This window comes from Bos indicus x Bos taurus, chromosome 21 (assembly GCF_003369695.1).
Source record: "Bos indicus x Bos taurus breed Angus x Brahman F1 hybrid chromosome 21, Bos_hybrid_MaternalHap_v2.0, whole genome shotgun sequence".
Lineage (NCBI taxonomy): Eukaryota > Metazoa > Chordata > Mammalia > Artiodactyla > Bovidae > Bos > Bos indicus x Bos taurus.
The window spans coordinates 22,384,707-22,403,822 of NC_040096.1; the positions used below are offsets into that span (position 1 = coordinate 22,384,707).

Here is a 19,116-nt window from a genome sequence, read left to right on the forward strand (position 1 = left end):
CTCATCTGTAGAATGGAAATATTAGGGTTGTTCTGAGGTTAAAATGAGGTAATTCGTGTCAAGAAAGCACTTAGGATGAGTCTCTGGCACATAGTAAGCCCTAGTAAATGTGAGTTATTGTTAATACTATTAATAACATGAAAGTAGTAATAATCCCATACTTCCTCATACCAATAACTTACAATTCCTGTCCTCCACTCATCTGTTCTCCTGATAAAATCTGAAATAAACAGGCTTAATATAACTTTAAAATTTCATTTGACCTCAGTAATTTCACAACTAGAAATAAAACAGTATGGAATACATTATCGTGATGAAATTAATCTAGATGAACACTTTGAGTTGCTGACTCAGTGAATACTTACGAAACGTGAGTTTTAAGAAGGAGGATTAATATCACTCTGGATCCCTACAGCCTAGCACAGAATAGACATCAGAGTACACGGGAGGTGCACAAAAACATTTCACAAATGAATTAAACAAATGAATTTTTTAAACTGTCACTCTAATTCATCCTCACCACTAATATTCTGTTCTTTTTCAGCAGTCCACATTCTCCCCCCTGGAGCAGTAGAAGTTACAGATGTGTTTTAAGAAGCGTACGTTTTCAAAAGACACAAGATGATTTGACCAAAACACGACCAAACCATTATATTCAATTGTGTATGACTAGCCAATACAAACGAGATAGCCAATGTGTCATAAATCTCCCCTCTATACTTACCCCCTTGCTCTTCCCACGACATCTTTTTTCTCTAACCAATGTTGTCCTTGTTTATAGAGGCCTCGGTCATCAACCGCATTATTATCTCCTTTGGTTAAAAACTTGATATGTCCATTTTGCCTTAAAAGAGTAAGGGAAACCCAAGTCATCAAATACCTTCATGCCATCCGAAAGTACGAAATTTGCTCATGATAACTGAAAATTCCTATGGAACTGTGGTATTTTATCTTCATTCCCAATATCAAAATAATTATTTAGCCAAAAGATGTTCACAGCTGTGTTGTTTATAACAGGAAAAAACTGAAAACAAGCTAAAAGGCTAACAGGAGTTGAAATCCATACAAGCATTAAGGATAATGATATAGAAGAACATTTAATGACATTAGAAGAGCATACAAATTTTATTAAGTGAAAAAATACTAAAAAATAGCATGCACAAAATAATTTTTTATATTTTTATTTTTATAATAAACACAAACCACCAACTTTCTGGAAATACCAACAGCAAAGGAAAACATTAAACTATCCTACAGGATATAATCTGCAAAATGAAGACAACGGGAAACTGCAGAAAGACCCAGTTTCTTTACAAATCGCAAGAAACAAAGAAAGTTGGAGAAGGAATTTACAGATTAAATAAAAGACATAAAGCTGTATTAACCACATGCAACTGAGGACGTCCTTTAAATCTGGATTCAAACAAATTGCTGAAAAAAGTTAAGACACAATTAGAAATGTGAACAAAGATTGGAAACTTAATAATTCAAAGAAACATTTGTTCATTTTTTTAGGTGTAAGCATGCTAATTATCTGGAATCAAGCTTGCCGGGAGAAATATCAATAACCTCAGATACACAGATGACACTATCCTTATGGCAGAAAGTGAAGAAGAACTAAAGAGCCTCTTGATGGAAATGAAAGAGGACAGTGAAAAAGTTGGCTTAAAACTCAACATTCAGAAAAACTAGGATCATGGCATCAAGTCCCATACTTCATGGCAAATAGATGGGAAAACAATGGCAACAGTGGGAGACTTTATTTCTACGGGCTCCAAAATCTACTGCAGATGGTGACTGCAGCTATGAAATTAAAAGACACTTGCTCCTTGGAAGAAAAGCTATGACCAACCTACACAGCAGAGACATTACTTTGCCAACAAAGGTCCATCTAGTCAAGGCTATAGTTTTTCCAGTAGTCATGTATGGATGTGAGAGTTGGACTACAAAGAAAGCTGAGCACTGAAGAATTGATGCTTTTGAACTGTAGTGTTGGAGAAGACTCCTGAGAGTCCCCTGGTCTGCAAGGAGATCCAACCAGCCCATCCTAAAGGAAATTAGTCTTAACTATTAATTGGAAGGACTAATGCTAAAGCTGAAACTCCAATACTTTGGCCACCTGATGCAGAAAACCAACTCACTGAAAAAGACCCTGATGCTGAGAAAGACTGAAGGCAGGAGAAGGGGATGACAGAGGATGAGATGTTTGGATGGCATCACTGACACAATGCACATGAGTTTGAGTAGGCTCCAGGAGTTGGTGATGGACAGGGAAGCCTGGTGTGCTGCAGTCCATGGGGTCGCAAAGAGTCGGACATGACTGAGCAACAAAACTGACTGAACTGCTGCTACTTATAGCTTATTGGAACTAGGTGATTGGTACATGGAAGTTCATTATACTGTTTTGTCTACTTTTGTGAATGCTAGAAATTCTCATATTAAAAGAAAAATTGAAAAAAAAAAAAAATACTAAGCAGGGTCTAAAATGATAGACCAAGGTGTGAACAGCAGCTATCTATGGGGTTTTAAGTTTTTTCTCCAACAAACGTATATTACTTTTACAAGCCAGGGTCTATATAAACATCACCTTACTTGATTAGACAATTATTAGTTTAATAATACTAAAGAACCAGGCTTCCCTGGTGGCTCAGATGGTAAAGAATCCGCCTGCAACACGGGAGACCTGGGTTCGATTTCTTGGTTGCGAAGATCCCTTGGAGGAGGGCATGGCAATCCACTCTAGCATCCTTGCCTGGAGGATCCCCAAGGACAGAGGAGCCTGGCAGGCTGAAGTCCATGGGGTCGCAAAGAGTCGGACATGACTGAGCAACTAAGCACATACACATACAAATGAAATAAATTAAATAATAATAATAATGATACTAAAGAACCAGGTGGCTTCTAGTACTCTTAAAATTAATTGAAATTTACAGTTGACAAAGACTATCTTAAAACTAACTCAAGTGAGTTTGAGTTAACAGTTTGACTAGAAAGAAGAAAAACAGCTTCAGCTCCTACAGACTAATACCTTCTTAGATTCTAAGGCAGAAACTGGCTCACTAGACACTAAATCATCAGCAGATAGAACTAAATTGGAGGTGTTGCAGACACTAAAAACATTCAAGTGCAAACAGTATCATTAAAAATGAGATTCCAATTAGAAAAAATGCAAATATATACAGAGAAAAAAACCCTGTAGCTGACAACTCAGTAAGTGAAAGAATGTTTGAAAAATCCTGGAGGGTAAAAGAAAACAGGTGTGTAGGGGGTGGGGAGAGTGAGTTGCAAGAGACCATCATGAAAATGCAGAGTAAGGACTAAGTCACCCCCATGGCAAATTCTTCTAAACTCTTTATCACACGCCAGTATTCAATATCATCAAATTATAATACTACCTACAGGCTGAACTTACTAAATACATATTAGAGTAGGCTATAAAATAAGATAAAGTATAAGTAGGGAAAATGTATTAAGAATTGCTTACAGGCTAATACAAAGAGCTATCCAAGAGAATTCAGTCAACTGATAACATTTAATAGCTACCTTTCACCAGGTTTCCCTTGTGGCTCAGAGGTTAAAGCGTCTGTCTCTAATGCGGGAGACCCAGGTTCGATCCCGGGGTTGGGAAGATTCAGCGACTTCACTTTCACCTTTTAAATTAAAAAACCAACTTCACTCTCTCCTCTTTCCTAATGCATCCATTTTGGAAGAAAATGGAAGACAAGAAACAGGTGAGGGAAAGAGAAGGATTTAAGGAAGATGTTTTTTGCTGTTTGCCACAGTACATATTGCCACAGCTTTCATTCCAATCCCCAAAAAAGGCAAGGCCAAAGAATGTTCAAACTACTGCACAATTGCACTCATCTCACACGCTAGCAAAGTAATGCTCAAAATTCTCCAAGCCAGGCTTCAGCAGCATGTGAACCATGAACTTCCAGATGTTCAAGATGGATTTAGAAAAGTCATAGGAAGCAAAGATCAAATTGCCAACATCCACTGGATCATCGAAAAAGCAAGAGAGTTGAGAAAAACATCTACTTCTGCTTTATCAACTACACCAAAACCTTTGACTGTGTGGGTGACAAATTGTGGAAAATTCTGAAAGAGATGGGAATACCAGACCACCTAACCTGCCTTCTGAGAAATCTGTATGCAGGTCAAGAAGCAACAGTTAGAACTAGACATGGAACAACAGACTGGTTCCAAATTGGGAAAGAAGTATGTTAAGACTGTATATTGTCACCTTGCTTATTTAACTTATATGCAGAGTACATCATGTGAAATGCTGGGCTGGATGAAGCACAAGCTGGAATCAAGATTGCTAGGAGAAATAGCAATAACCTCAGATACACAGATGATACCACCCTTATGGCAGAAAGTGAAGAACTAAAGAGCCTCTTAATGAAAGTGAAAGAGGAAGTGAAAAAGTTGCCTTAAAACTCAACATTCAGAAAACTAAGATCATGGCATCCCATCCCATCACTTCATGGCAAACAGATGGGAAACAGTGGAAACAATGAGAGACTTTATTTTGGGGGGCTTCAGAATCACTGCAGATGGTGACTGCAGCCATGAAATGAAAAGACGCTTGCTCCTTGGAAGTAAAGCTATGACCAACCTATACAGCATATTAAAAAGCAGAAACATTACTTTGCCAACAAAGGTCTGACTAGTCAAAGCGATGGTTTTCCTAGTAGTCATGTATGGATGTGAGAGTTGGACTACAAAGAAAGCTGAGTGCTAAAGAATGATGTTTTTGAACTATAGTGTTGAAGAAGACTCTTGAGAGTGCCCTGGACTGCAAGGAGATCCAACCAGCCAATCCTAAAGGAAATCAGTCCTGAATATTCATTGGAAGGACTGATGCTGAAGCTGAAACTCCAATACTTTGGCCACCTGATGCAAAGAACTGACTCATTAGAAAAGACCCTGATGCGGGAAAGATTGAAGGCAGGAAGAGAAGGGGTCGACAGAGATGTTTGGATGGCATCACTGACTCGATGGACATGAGTCTGAGCAAACTCTAGGAGTTGGCGACAGACAGGGAAGCATGGCGTACTGCAGTCCATTGGGTCACAGAGTCAGACACGACTGAGAGACTGAATTGAATTGAAATGACAGTACATACAACCTTACCTGCATGCACATCTCTGTTTTTTTTTTTAATTCTCAACTTTAGTTCTGAAACATAATTTCCACAATGTTTAACGCAGCCTTTATAGATTCTATGATAATCCCTAATCTTCCTATGACTTTTGTATTTCTAAGCTCTTTAATTTGTTTCCTCAGGATTTTGTCTTCAGTTGCTTAATCAAGAAGGGTTTCCACATGCTTTATGCCCTTAGTTCTTTTTTAAAAAATTGTATTTCTGTTTAATTGGAGGATAACCGCTTTATAACACTGTGTTGGTTTCTGCCATATATCAACACGAATCAGCCATAGGTATACGTATGCCCCCTCCCTCTTGAACCTCCCACGCAAGATAACTTTTTTAAAATAAAAAACTCCATTTCAAAGGATCACATATAAAAATGTACAACTTCTGCTCTATCCAAAGCAGGGTCTGATTTTCTCTGATAAATCTGGGGGAAAGTTGGTCCTGATATGTTCACAAAAGGCAGTGCTGAGAACAAAAAACACAAATACACTTTGAGAATTTGGAAAACACTACCTGTACTGAATAAACCTTCATGATTCTTAAAAAAAAAAAACCAAAAAACAACTAAGTTATTCCTTCCAAGTCACTAATAGAATGCCATTTAAAAATTATAATCTTGGGACTTCCCTGGTGGTCCAGGGGCTAAGACTCCGTGTTCGCAATGCAGGGGGTCTGGGTTCCATCCCTGCTCAGGGAACTAGATCCCACATGCTACAACTAAAGCCCAGTGTAGCCAAATAAATAAAATATTTTCAAAAAGTTATAATCTCTCAATATACTGAGGTATAGAAAGAGAAGAATAGTCAGATCTTTATTTCATCAATGAAGAAAAAACTCTTCTAAGCTAGAATGTTTACAATGATCTTCAAAAAGCAACAGGGGATGGTTCCCTCTATTGTAAGTGGAGAATATAAACTACTTGAGAGGGTTTAAGAATGAGGCAGAATTTATTTAGGGCTTCCTCATACTCAAGAACCTACATCAATCACTCCCACTGCTTTACCTCCCTCTAATATGTTCTCCAGGAACTCCCTTTTCCTCCCTTTCTTTCCTTCCTTCCCTTCTAACTAGGAATGTTATAGATTTGGAAGGGACGGGGTGAGAATATGTAGTTGCACAGGGAGCACAGGCTAAGAACCCAGAGCTCATCTTCCTGAACTTCTTTCTATCACAGACAGGGAAACTGAGACCTGAGACGTGACAGCTTTTGCTCATTGTTATACCCCTCCTCCACCTCCAGTGAATTCTAAAGGTCTTACATATGTTCTTTTCAATTCTAAAATCCAAGTCTATATTTACAAGAATAAATAATTTCAGATTTCAAAAGTTTTCTTTGGAATTTTGAAAAAGTTGATAAATTTATTCTTAAAATGTCTGTGAGATTGCCTTAAAGGTTTACTTTTGAAAGATTAAGGCTACCTCACCCATTATATAAGAAGATCCTTGTTTGGGATCAATCTTTATGTGATGTTTTTTTCTGGGATGATATACAGGGTCACTGATCTGGTTGGGAAGTAGAAAAGATCCAAGAAAAACCTCCAGAAAAGCCCTCAGGGAAATAGATGAATTAGTAAGTATTTAGTTTTCCAAATGTCACCAAAAGAAGTTCATAAAAATGGACTGGAAGAAGGACCTAGGAGTTCCCCACCCTTTCTTAAATCTTTGGGCTATCAAAATGATATACTGCAAAAACTAAAACATAAACATATTTTAAAATAGAGAAGATATAGTTTGCACATACTTTTCATGAATCTTCAAGACTCGGTGAACTATAGGAATCTCTCTTCCTTCTATCCTAAAAACAACAATTTCTCCCACTCGTATGGGATCTTCAACTCGATTTGTTAGAAAGAGAAGATCTCCTCTATGAAATGCAGGTTCCATGCTGCCACTGGGAGGGAAAAAAGAATATAACAACAAAAGAATGTCTGAGATTAAATTTATTTTCAAAGTTAGATATTCAACAAAAGTTATCACCTTTGTAATATACTTAGTACCTTAACAAATGTATCAACATACATGTGTACTGTCCTCCAAAAAAGGTTTCTTTATACTAATTAGTTATACTAAAGGTTTCCTTTAGTTAACTAGTTCCATTTCAACCATTACTATTCAAAAGAACTTACATTTTGAAAAGGGCAATGTTACTAATTCCTTAACCTTTTAAAATTTCAAAACAGAATATAAAAGAATGAACTTTATAATCCCTGCCCTTATTCTCCATCTGAAAACACTAAAGATATTCAAGTATTCAAATGAGAACCAGATCATCTTCTTCTGCCATTTATAAAGATACAGAGCAAGATGACCTTATGGTTTCAATCCAACAAGGAGGAAAAACAGCTCATCAAGTCAAGGACAGTCAGCTACAGAGATAATGCTAGTGCTATCAACTGATTTATTTAAAAAAGAAAAACAAGAAAGAAAACCAAGGACAAAAGCAGAGATTTTTGCCTAAGAATTTCAAAAACGAGCAAAGAAATTCAATTTCATGGTACTTAGTGGTTACAAACTTTTAGAGTGTCTTCTTACCTTTCACCTGTTCTACCTTATACCAAGTCCTTCAACGGTCCTAAGATATTTGCACTACTTGATGAAACTTTTCTTTCTATAATGAAATAGTGCATCAGTATTTTAGAAACTCAAGCTCTAATTGTCAATAACTGCACCCGACTCCAGCACTCTTGCCTGGAAAATCCCATGGACAGAGGAGCCTGGTAGGCTGCAGTCCCTGGGGTCGCTAGGAGTCGGACACGAGTGAGCGACTTCCCTTTCACTTTTCACTTTCATGCATTGGAGAAGGAAATGGCAACCCACTCCAGTGTTCTTGCCTGGAGGATCCAAGACATGGCGGAGCCTGGTGGGCTGCCGTCTATGGGGTCGCACAGAGTCGGACACGACTGAAGCGACTTAGCATAGCGTAAGTTTAATAAGGAAAAAATGGATAGACAAGGAATAAAATTCAACACAAGAACAATGACAAGGTTCAAACACTTCTGTTTGAAGACTCTGGTCCTCTATATATAAGGGAGTATAGCAGTGGCTCCCAAACTCTGTTGCACACAAGAATCATCAGAGAAACTTAAAAATCCCCATGCCCAGGTCTTGTCTCAAACCACTTAAATCAGAATGTCTGAGGATGAGAAGTAGGCATCAAACCAATATTCTGTAAAGATCCCAGGTGATTCAAACATGAGCAAATTTGGGGGCTCACCAGAAATATGGATTTTCCAGCACAATGTTTATTCTTAAAACTTCTGTTAAGCTTCCTCATGGGGCAATCAATTCCCTTTCTCGGAAGGTGTTCAGACAAAAGATGAAACACGTGTTTGGTGAAAACATTATAGAAGGTATTCTAGACATGAAATTTTCAAGTTTTTATTTTGGTTGATTTTTTAAAAAATCAGTGACATCCTTGGTTCAAATAAAACCTTGCTTGAAAATTATATAAATAAAACAGATAAAAGTTGAGTTGTTCTGGTTCAATGACTCAGCTTTATTGAGCACTTATATACAAAGTGCTAATTCTAAGTGGTGTTTATTTCAAACAATCTTCAGAACAATTCTACGATGTAGGTACTATAATTATCCTAACTTTATAGATAAGAAGACTGAGGCTTAGACTGGCCTAGAGTTATTAGTTAAAAAAAAAAAATTATAAAAGAGGGAATTAAACCAAGGGAGTCTACTCTCACTGTGCTAAATTGCCTCTGAGATACTTCAGAACTTTAAGCGGGGAGTTATCATGATCACATTTGCACTTAAAAAAAAAAAATCACTTCAGAAGCTACAGAGTTTACAGAAGACATTCAAATATTTATTGGAGTCATGAATATATGGAAAAGATGAGAAGGTAAATTGGGAGACCACTTGTCCAGGGTATTATCTACAACTGAATACTTGGCAATTATTAAGTATTATTAAAACATGCACACTGGAAAATGATAAGGGGAAAAGACTGAAAAAGAATACATGTAGAGTTACCTCAATTATGTAAGAAATAACATACATGAAAAAGAGACTAAAATGTTAATAGTGATTATATCCCAGAACTATAGGTGACGTAGTTTTATCTAGATTTTTTGTTTTCAAAATTTCATATAATGAAAATATATTAAGTGTTTTTAAATTTTTATTATAAAAGCATTTTTTTTAAAGGTCACTACAATAGCCGAAGCAGGAAATGATGAGGGCCTGAAATAGAACAGCAGCAGGGAGGACAGCTATAAAAGGGCAGAATAGAGGGAGGGAAAACAACAATCCGATGGTCAATTGGATTATGACAGAAGGGGAACAAGAATGACTCTTAGGTTTTTAACACTGGCAACTGAGCAGATGGTCGGTTGTGACAGTCACAGAACTAGGAGGAAGAAGAACAGGTTTTTGGGAAAAGAAGATGAATTTCACTTTTATTGGTGGAGTGTCAAGTGCCTGGTCATCATCTAGGTAGAGATGTTAGCATAGGATGAAAACAAGAGTGTAGATTCAGGGGATAAAGTTGGATGAGGAAAAAAAAAGATTTAAGAATCCAGATATAGATGGCAATTCAAAACAGATAAAAAGCATGTAGTGAAAAGGATTATTAAGGAAATAATTATTAAAGAAACTTTTAAAGAATTAAATAATTAGTAGACTTCTTACAATTTATTATCTGATCAAACTATACTTTTAAATATAATACATCATCAATCAATTTTGTAAGAGGTCATATATAATTTATATAAATTAAACTGGGGAATTTCCTGGAGGTCCATGGTTTGGACTCTTCCACTGTAGGGGGCCTAGGTTCAATCCTCCGTCAGGGAACCAAGATCCTGAAAGCCATGCAGCATAAACATATTTATATATAAATAAAAATAAAACTGACTTCAGTGTCACAAAGGGGGAAAAAAAATCAGTTTTGAATGTTCCCTGAAACTTCAGTAAATAAAATAAATAATAAGTATTTGTCTTTATTCCCAATAGTTTCACAAAAGTCCTAAAAGTGGATTTTCAAGTGGCCTGAGTCCTTGGAGGTACATTTGGATCTAGGTAAAAATTATATTCCTTGAAGTTTCATAAAATCACGTAAGTTACCTTTTCTCTAATGACTACTCCCACCAGTCTTGACCAGATGCTCTCTTGACCTGGTCTCTTTTCATTTTTTTTTTTACTCCACGTTGACAATCAGAAAAGTTCAATATATGAATAACCTAGCTAACAAAAACTTATCCAAACATGCCTTTTAAATCCCAGCTGATATTTTCAGGACCACCAAAGTGTGGAGCAGGTATTTAGTACAATCCCCTATTCACTCCATCATTCCAGTTTAAAGGTAATTAGACTGTCCTTAAGCATCTCCACTGAATGGAACTCAATCTGAAATAATCCCAGAGGAATGTCCAAAAGAAGCCTCCCTGGGCCTTCTCTCTACAGCTTTTCCCCACAGCGACAATTAGTGTGGCTTCTCCTTCCATTAGTGTTTGAACACTCACTGAATTCAAAACTGTCCATGAACTTAGTTAGGGCCACACAATTTTAGACCTGGAACATCTCTGTCTAGCCTTCATTTTCTAGATGAGGAAGCTATGATTCAGTCTGTAAGAGACTTCCCCAAGGTTGTAGGAAAGACAATGAAACAACTAAAGACCCAAGTCTCCATACTCCTAGAACAATACATTAAGTGTTTTCCAAGATAATAAAATCCAGACGTTTCACTGGATCTTTAAAATCACAATTGCATTTGATTAGTAATAAAGACAGACCGAGGGTGTGCGTGTGAGTGTTAGCAAGGGAGGAGGAAGACACTGGAGACCCAGTGCTTCCAACCACTTAACTGCTGGAAGTATAGCCTAGTAAGACAGTCAGAGTCAAATTCTTCTCGTTAAGACTAATGTACTATTATCTAGACTGTAGGTAATGTTAATGATTCAATTTATTTTATATTTATACTCTATTATCCCCAGAAAATACTTGAGACAGTTTACATAATTAAGATTCAAATAAGACCAAATTATAATGATTCAATTAAATAACCAAGTGTTAATTCTCCAAAAATGAGTTACTAAATTAAGTTTTTAAAATCATTAAGAATATGAGTACAAGGATAGGGAAGGAAAAATCAGTACTATTTGTCACTTTTAGAGATGGCATTAATACATTCAAAATTCCTGAAGTCTATTTAGAAGTGATATTTAAAGGTCAGCATGAAACATGGAAATAATTAGTGAGGCTTCTGTACTGACACTGAGAACATGCTGCAGAAGAAGTCTTAATTTATGAAGATGATATATGATCTTGTAAATTAACAACTAAGTATCAGCCCTGATTGGAGAAGAAAATGGCAACTCACTCCAGTATTCTTGCCTGGGAAATCCCATGGACAGAGAGGCCTGGCAGGCTACAGTCCATGGGGTCACAAAGAGTCGGACATGACTGAGCAACTAAACCACCATCAGCCCTGATAGACTAAAGTAAAAAACATAAGAAGACAGAAGGATTTCGGGAAAATAAACTATACTGAAACACTTTCTTAACAGATGTGCCAAAAATAAAGCTCATATGGTAAACATTTCATGGAAAAGTCATGAGCCCTTTGGGATCTGAATGGAAAGCTCCTGACAAAATTGAGAATTTCTCACAACTGAGAAAGAAAAACAAATTTTCTTCCAGGCCCTCTTCTGAGAAACAGTAATGTCTAAAGGAATGATATATCCGTTATTCAACATCTCAGTTTCTCTCCCAAGTTATGCCATGCAACTCCATGTCTTGAAAAGAAAAATTGTTACCTGAGCACCACTACAATTGGACTTTCACTTCCAGTTATGACCATTAACCCCTTCCAGATCATTAGTGCCGAGGAGACAATCATTCCAAAATTTAGGACTTGATAATAGAGCTGTAAGAACAAGAGAAGAGATCAGATCCATAGTTAGCCCAACCGAGGAAAGCAACCGAGAGCAGTATCAATTTTAAAGTTTCAAGTAGTACTATTAGGGTACCTGAAGTTCACACACTTCTTTTAAATTTTTATTTATTTTTTTGGCTGTACTGGGTCTTAGTTGTGGCATGTGTGATCTAGCTCCCTGACCAGGGATCGAACCCAGGTCCCCTACACTGGGAGTGCAGAGTCTTAGCCACTGAACCCCAGGGAAGTCCCAGAGACCGCCTTTCAAACAGTGTAATAATTACCCCATCAGTACATCCCAGTACAGCCGCTCAACCCACCCAAAGAATCCTGCTCCGCTTTGTTTGCTAAAACACATTACATTCATATGATAACATCATTTTCAGAACTTTTCACATAAATTATTTCATTTGGGCTTCACAACCATTCAGCTTAAATTCCATCACATTCACGGCACACACCAGCCAACAGCAATGTACCTGTGCTTTGAAACTCCTCTAGGATTTACTTTTGTACAATACATAGCCCTTGATAATTACAGGCTATTCAATGACATTTAACCTGAACCCTCATTTTGTAGGTGATGAAACTTAGTCTCAGAGAGAGGAAATGACTTTGTCAAAGCCAAACCGCTTGTTTTATATTATTTTTTGAAAAGACGAAAAAGTCTTTTTATTCCAAAGACAGATTTAAGGAAGTAGAGTCAGAGAAGCTAAGGATAGAAAAACTAGCTTTTAAGAAGTGACTGTGGTCAGCTCGTGGATCGGCAGTCAGGAATTCAGCAAGAGGCTCTATTTTCCAAACCTCCCATGCTAAGAAAGTCACCTATATACACTACTGGTTACGGCAAAAGATTATTAAGGGCCCCAATCCAGAGTCACTGAAGGAAGGGCTGTGGGATTCTATAAAAACTACAAAACATAGTTTCATGATTCCTTATTTAAAACCCTTGGGGGTCAGAAAGGCTTCATAATTCAGAATTGGCCAGATTTTGAAAAGATAATACCCGAACATACCATATAGTACATAACACCCCGAGCAGGCAATATCCTATAATCAAGCCTATTAATATTTCTGCAGCAAAACATAAAAACATACTGAAATAAATAAAGCTAAAAATAGCTACATGTCAGTCAGTTCAAATCTGTTTTGCTGAGGAAAAGCTTTCTGTTTCCAGAAGGGCACAGATGTAATATTGTCAGAACAGGTGTGGGATAGCTAATGAAATAACTGGTTGGGTTTTTTTTGGCTGCACCCTGTAGCATGTGGGATCTTAGTTCCCCACCCAGGGATGGACGCTGTGCCCCCTGCCATTGAGGGGCAGATTCTTAACCACTAGGCTATGACAGAAGTCCCTAAAGTAGCTGTTCTCTAAAAGAAAAATGAAAGATTTAAAAAATCCTGATTTTCTCTGTCCCTGCAAGGAGGTCACTATCATTACTCTTCTCTTTTTCCTCAGACATGTAATCCTATCTTCACTACACAATCATTGTTGTGACATGTATCCAATCATCGAGAGCAACCTCAACAATAGAGAAAGAAGTTGAGTCTCTCACTATGCGTAACTATAAATGTTCCTTAAAAGATGCGCTTGTACACTTGAGTCAGTGTGTGACTGTCAAAACCTAGACAAGCACACTATCTGCGAAAACAAATATTCTGCCTGAGCAAAAGTTTGAAAGTACAGTATTTTTCACTCTCTTCTCCCCTTTTTCATGACAAAAATCTTTACTCAAAAGCCCCTGCTTTCTTCACCATGCTAATGAATGTACAGAGGCATGTAGAGAAAGAAGTATTTTGGGTATCGACAGAAGTAAGGTGGCAGCTACCTAACCTTCTCATACCATTTGGCCATTGCAAGCTGTTAACAGGACATTGTGACATATGTAGAGTAACAATCACAGAACTGAATAGCCCCATTATTTTTTCTATGAAATGGCTGGAACATTACGTTCTTCAGTGTTCAAAGTTAAAGAATGTTATTAAAAACCAGTCAAAGCTCTGTGTAATATCTCTTTGTAGCTATGGCATAAGGATTTATGTGTGCTACTTTTCTTTTGCACTTTTAGGAAGTAGTGTGTAGAGACTTCCCCATAAAGTTCCATGACTAGAATAATCTACATAATTTAAAATACACAGTAAGTAATAAATAACAAGAATTTGAAAAAAACCTACAACAGAAAATTCAGCAAAATTAAGCTGATAGTAAATTTAAATTTTATAATTTAACAAGTTCTAAAATGGAAGTTGGGGCTTCCATGGTAGCTCAGTGGTAAAGAATCTGCCTGCCAATGCAGGATATGCAGGTTCAAGTCCTGGATCAGGAAGATCCCTTGGAAAAAGAAATAGCCACCCACTCTAGTATTGTTGCCTGGGAAATCTCATGGACAAAGGAGCCTAGTGGGTACAGTCCATGGGGTTGCAAAAGAGTCAGAAACGACTTAGTGACTAAACAACAACAAATTTGGAAGTTATATATTTGCACTTATTAGTTACACACCATTATATTTCCTGTTCTCATAAGAGATACTTGAAGTTCAACAAATAGAGTATTTTCATAGGAGTCAGACTTCTAGTAAACTCAAGGGAAGACAAACATGACCATGGAAGCAAAAATGTATCTGAGAGCTACAAAAGAGCGGTTGGCTTAAGTCTTAAATTCTACCTATTTTGAGACCTCAAACTTAAGAGACTTATTAATTCATAATCACAATTCCCCTGGTTTCTAATTCATAGAAGCAGCAGTTAGAAACTAGGGTGTTAGAAGCAAATACACTGAGAGCAGCTACAAGTAAAACTTATGGCACTGAAAAACTGAAGCGTATTCAGAATGGACACTTATTATGGTCCAATACGCAAAGTCACTGAGGCCCAGTGAGGGTCTTAAATGGTAACAACAATAAGAAAAATTCCTGATTTGTCTAAACAGGCATAAGATGACTTTCATTTTTAAAAATCCATTAAATTTCTTTAAAATCTGACAAATGAAAACATATCCACGCAACACTTATATAGTAGTTTCATTCATAATAGCTCAAATTGGGGAAAAAAAAACAAACCCAAATGTCCATCAACAGGTGAATAAATAAATTACAACATTATTTCCAAATGATGGAAAACTACTCAGGAATAGAAATGAATGAACTATTGAAACACACAACATAGATGAATCTCAAGAATATGCTATTTACTCTACTTAATGTTATGGGGCAGCCTGGATAGGAGGGGAGCTTAGGGGAGCATGGATACAATGTATATTTATGGCTGAGTCTCTTTGCCATCCACTTGAAACTATCACAGACATTGTTTGTTAATCAGCTATACCCCAATACAAAATAAAAAAGTTAAAAAAACCCCAAACATGTTATTCAGGCCAAGTTGGAGAAAAAGGGATCAAATTTACCTTGCTGCCGAAAATAATTAAAACACTAGATAAAATATATGAACAAAGGTTTTCAGACACTGGACATGTGACTGTGTCCAGGTAGCATACGACTATGAAAGGAGAAACAAGGTGAGCCCTATAATAGCCCCAACTTATAGACTGGATGGTTTCCAGGCCACAGGGCAAAATGGAAATGTAGCCAGAGCCTACAAGTCTTCTGACTTGATGACAAAGAACTGGGAGTCTGGGGAGACGAAGGCAGCTTTGACTGTAAGGCATTACAGAAATGAGAACTATACAAAGATCTATGCAGCCTCTCTTCTCAAGTCTTCAGCTGAGTGATGATCAGCAAGGATTAGCACATGCATTTACGGGAAGTAAATCATCTAAAGAACCATCTAAAAGGAGCAACAGAACAATTCCAAAAGCTCATATGGGGCAGGAATAATTTGTTTCCACTGGCCAGAGTAGAAATGTTTTGGATAGCATACTCAAAAGTTACTGTTTAGTTGCGGTGAAAAATTAACCTTGGACTAAAGGCTGCTGTGGACTTGCCTAACAAAACCTTTTTAAAAAGCCTTGAATCGGGAATTCCCTGGTGGCCCAGTGGTTAGGACTCAGAGCTTTCAATGCCGCAGCCCAGGTTCAATCCCTGGTTGGGGAACTAAGATCCCATAAGCTGTGTGGCTCAGCCAGAATTAAAAACAAAGAAGATGGTAGGGGAAAGACTGAGCACATTAGAGACTTGGATGATAGAAAATATGTCCAAGACCCAACTCAAACCTCTAGAGATGAAAAAGAAAACGTCCGAAATGAAAACCACACAGGCTGACTATGGCCATACCACTTTGCATGTACCCAATCTTGCCTGATAACCACACAAAATGGAATAACAGCAGATTAGACATGGCAACCCACTCCAGTACTCTCGCCTGGAAACTCCCATGGATGGAGGAGCCTGGTAGGCTGCAGTCCATGGGGTCTCGAAGAGTCAGACACGACTGAGCGACTTCACTTTGACTTTTCACTTTCATGCACTTGAGAAGGAAACGGCAACCCACTCCAGCGTTCTTGCCTGGAGAATCCCAGGGACGGGGGAGCCTGGTGGGCTGCCATCTATGGGGTCGCACAGAGTTGGACACGACTGAAGCGACTTAGCAGCAGTAGCAGCAGCAGACATCACAAAAGAAAAGTTTAGTGAAACTAAAGTCGTGGTAATAAAAAACTATTTCAAGATGCAGCTGGAGATTATCATACCAAGTGAAGTAAGTCAGAAAGAGAAACACAAATATGAAATGATATCACTTATATGTGGAATCTAAAATATGGCACAAATGAACCTATTTAAGCACAAACTGACTCACAGACATAAAGAATACACTCTCCCGCAAGAAGCAGAGGGAGAGCGAGGGATGGACTGAAGTTCGGGGTTTGGTAGATGCAAACCATTACATTCAGAATGGCTAACCAGGTCCTAATGTACAGCACAGGGAACTATATTCAGTATCTTGTGATAAAACATAATGGAAAAGAATTGAAGAAATAGACAAACTCACAGTTACAGTCCAAAATGTCAATATCCCCTCTCAATAACTGATACAGCAAGAAGATAAAAAAAAAAATCAATAAGCATAGAAAAGATTTGAACAACACTACCAACCAATTTGACCTAACTGCTATTTACAGAACCTTCTGTCCAACAAGAGCAGATACACATTCCTTTTAAGTACACAGACTGTTCAGAAAGACAGACCATATTCAAGACCACAAAACAAGTCTCAATAAATAGAAAGGAATTTGAATTATGCGAAGAGTATTCTCCAATCACAATGGCACGAAAATAGAAATCAGTAACACAAAGATACCTGAAAAACTGCCCCAAATGTTTAGAAATCAAATAAGATACTTCTAAAATCACCCATGGTAGAAGAAATCAAGAGAATAAAAATACAACATTTCAAAATCTGTGGGATGCACTGATAGTATGTAGAGGGAATTTTATAGCAGTAAATCCTATGTTAAGAAAAACAGAAAGGTCTCAAATTATAAGTTGTGTTTTGGTTTTTATTCAGTTCAAAATATTTTGCAATTTCCCTTTGATTCTCCTTTGACCCATGAGTTATTTAGAAATGCACTGTTTAATTTTCAAATATTTGTAGATTTCCCAAATTAAGTTTCCAACTTAAAACACTAGGAAAACTCAAATGAAATCCAAAGTAACTCACAGAAAAGAAATACTAAAATTAGGAGTAGAAATAAGTGAAATAGAAAACAGAAAAATAGTAAAGAAAAACAAATCAATTTGACTCTGAAAAAGAAGACATATATATGTGTGTAACTGAATCTCTTTGCTATACACCTGCAACTAACACATTGTTAATAGACTACATTTCAATTTAAAAAATAAATAAAGTAAAAATGGTTAAGATAGAAAATTTTGTTAAGTGTATTTCACCACAATTTTACAAAATTATGTGAAATGAAAACAACCAGCTACAAAAGGATTTTGTTGAATTTTACAGTATTCCATTTATATAAAATGTCTGCTTTGATTTACTAAAAGCCAATTGTTGATAAAAAAAATTAAATAAAATAATAAAATATCTAGTAAAGGTAAATTATAGAGATTCAAAGCAGATTAGTGGATGTCTGGGGCTGGGAGTGGAAATAGGCATTGACTAAAAGGACACACAGGATCTGGGATGATGAAAATATCCTAAAAACGGACTGTGGTGGTAGGTGCACAGCCCTATAAATGTACTAAAACCCATGAACTCTACACTTAAAATGGGTGAATTTTATACATTATATGCCAATAAAGTGTTGTTTTTTTTTTTAAGGCACATATTTACAAAAGTAACAGAAGAAAACAAAGTGGGAAAGGCCAGGATGTCCCTGGAGGTCCAGTGGTGAATACAAGGGGTTAACACAGTGGTTAGCCACCTTCCAACACAGGGGGTGAGGGTTCGATCCCTGCTCAGGGAGCTAAGATCCCATATGCCTTGTGGCCAAAAGATAAAACAGAAGCAATATTGCAAAAAATTCAATAAAGATTTTAAAAATGGTCCACACCAAAAAAAAAAAGTACGAAAGCCTTGGAGCAAGAGAAATTTTTTAAATTGACCTGAAATCCAGGAGCCATGAAGAAAAAATGGTAAATTTGACTACCCAAAACAATATAAAGAGCAAATAACCAACAACAAAAAAAATCCAACAATTATGCATGGCAAATTATACTATAAGCTAAATCAAAAGACAAATGACAAACTGGGAGAAAATATTTACTACATACATATAAAACAAAAGACTAATCATCCTATAAAGAGATCCTAGAAATCAATAACAATGATTCAAAAGGAAAATAGGCAAAGTGTTATGAACTGCTAGCTCATGGAAAATGAAATATAAACTCCAAAATCACATGAAAATATGCTCAACCAAACTCATAATGAGCAAAATACAAATAAGCTGTCCTGATATACCACTTTTCATTTATTAGAATGGAAAAAATCTAAAAGTCTGGAAACACAATGCTGGCAAGACTATAGGAAAAAGTGACTTTCACTTTTTGTGAGGGTAGGGGAGAACAATGTAAATACATCAACTATTCATTAAAAAGCAGGAGGAGGGAGTCTATGATCTTATTTTAACTACCTTGTTTTTCTGAGACACTTGGCACTTGATTAA

At 36.9% G+C, this 19,116-nt stretch overlaps 1 protein-coding gene across 1 annotated transcript in view; it reads right to left on the minus strand.

The window, feature by feature from the left end:
* SEC11A (SEC11 homolog A, signal peptidase complex subunit) overlaps window positions 1-19,116 on the minus strand; it is a 33,291-nt gene that overhangs the window by 6,023 nt on the left and 8,152 nt on the right. Inside the window, exons 2-4 of the mRNA XM_027520759.1 lie at window positions 11,926-12,035; window positions 6,900-7,049; window positions 725-844 (exon numbers count right to left, since the gene is read on the minus strand). Of these exons, the coding sequence (XP_027376560.1) occupies window positions 725-844; window positions 6,900-7,049; window positions 11,926-12,035 (380 nt within the window). The remainder of the gene's footprint in view (window positions 1-724; window positions 845-6,899; window positions 7,050-11,925; window positions 12,036-19,116) is intronic.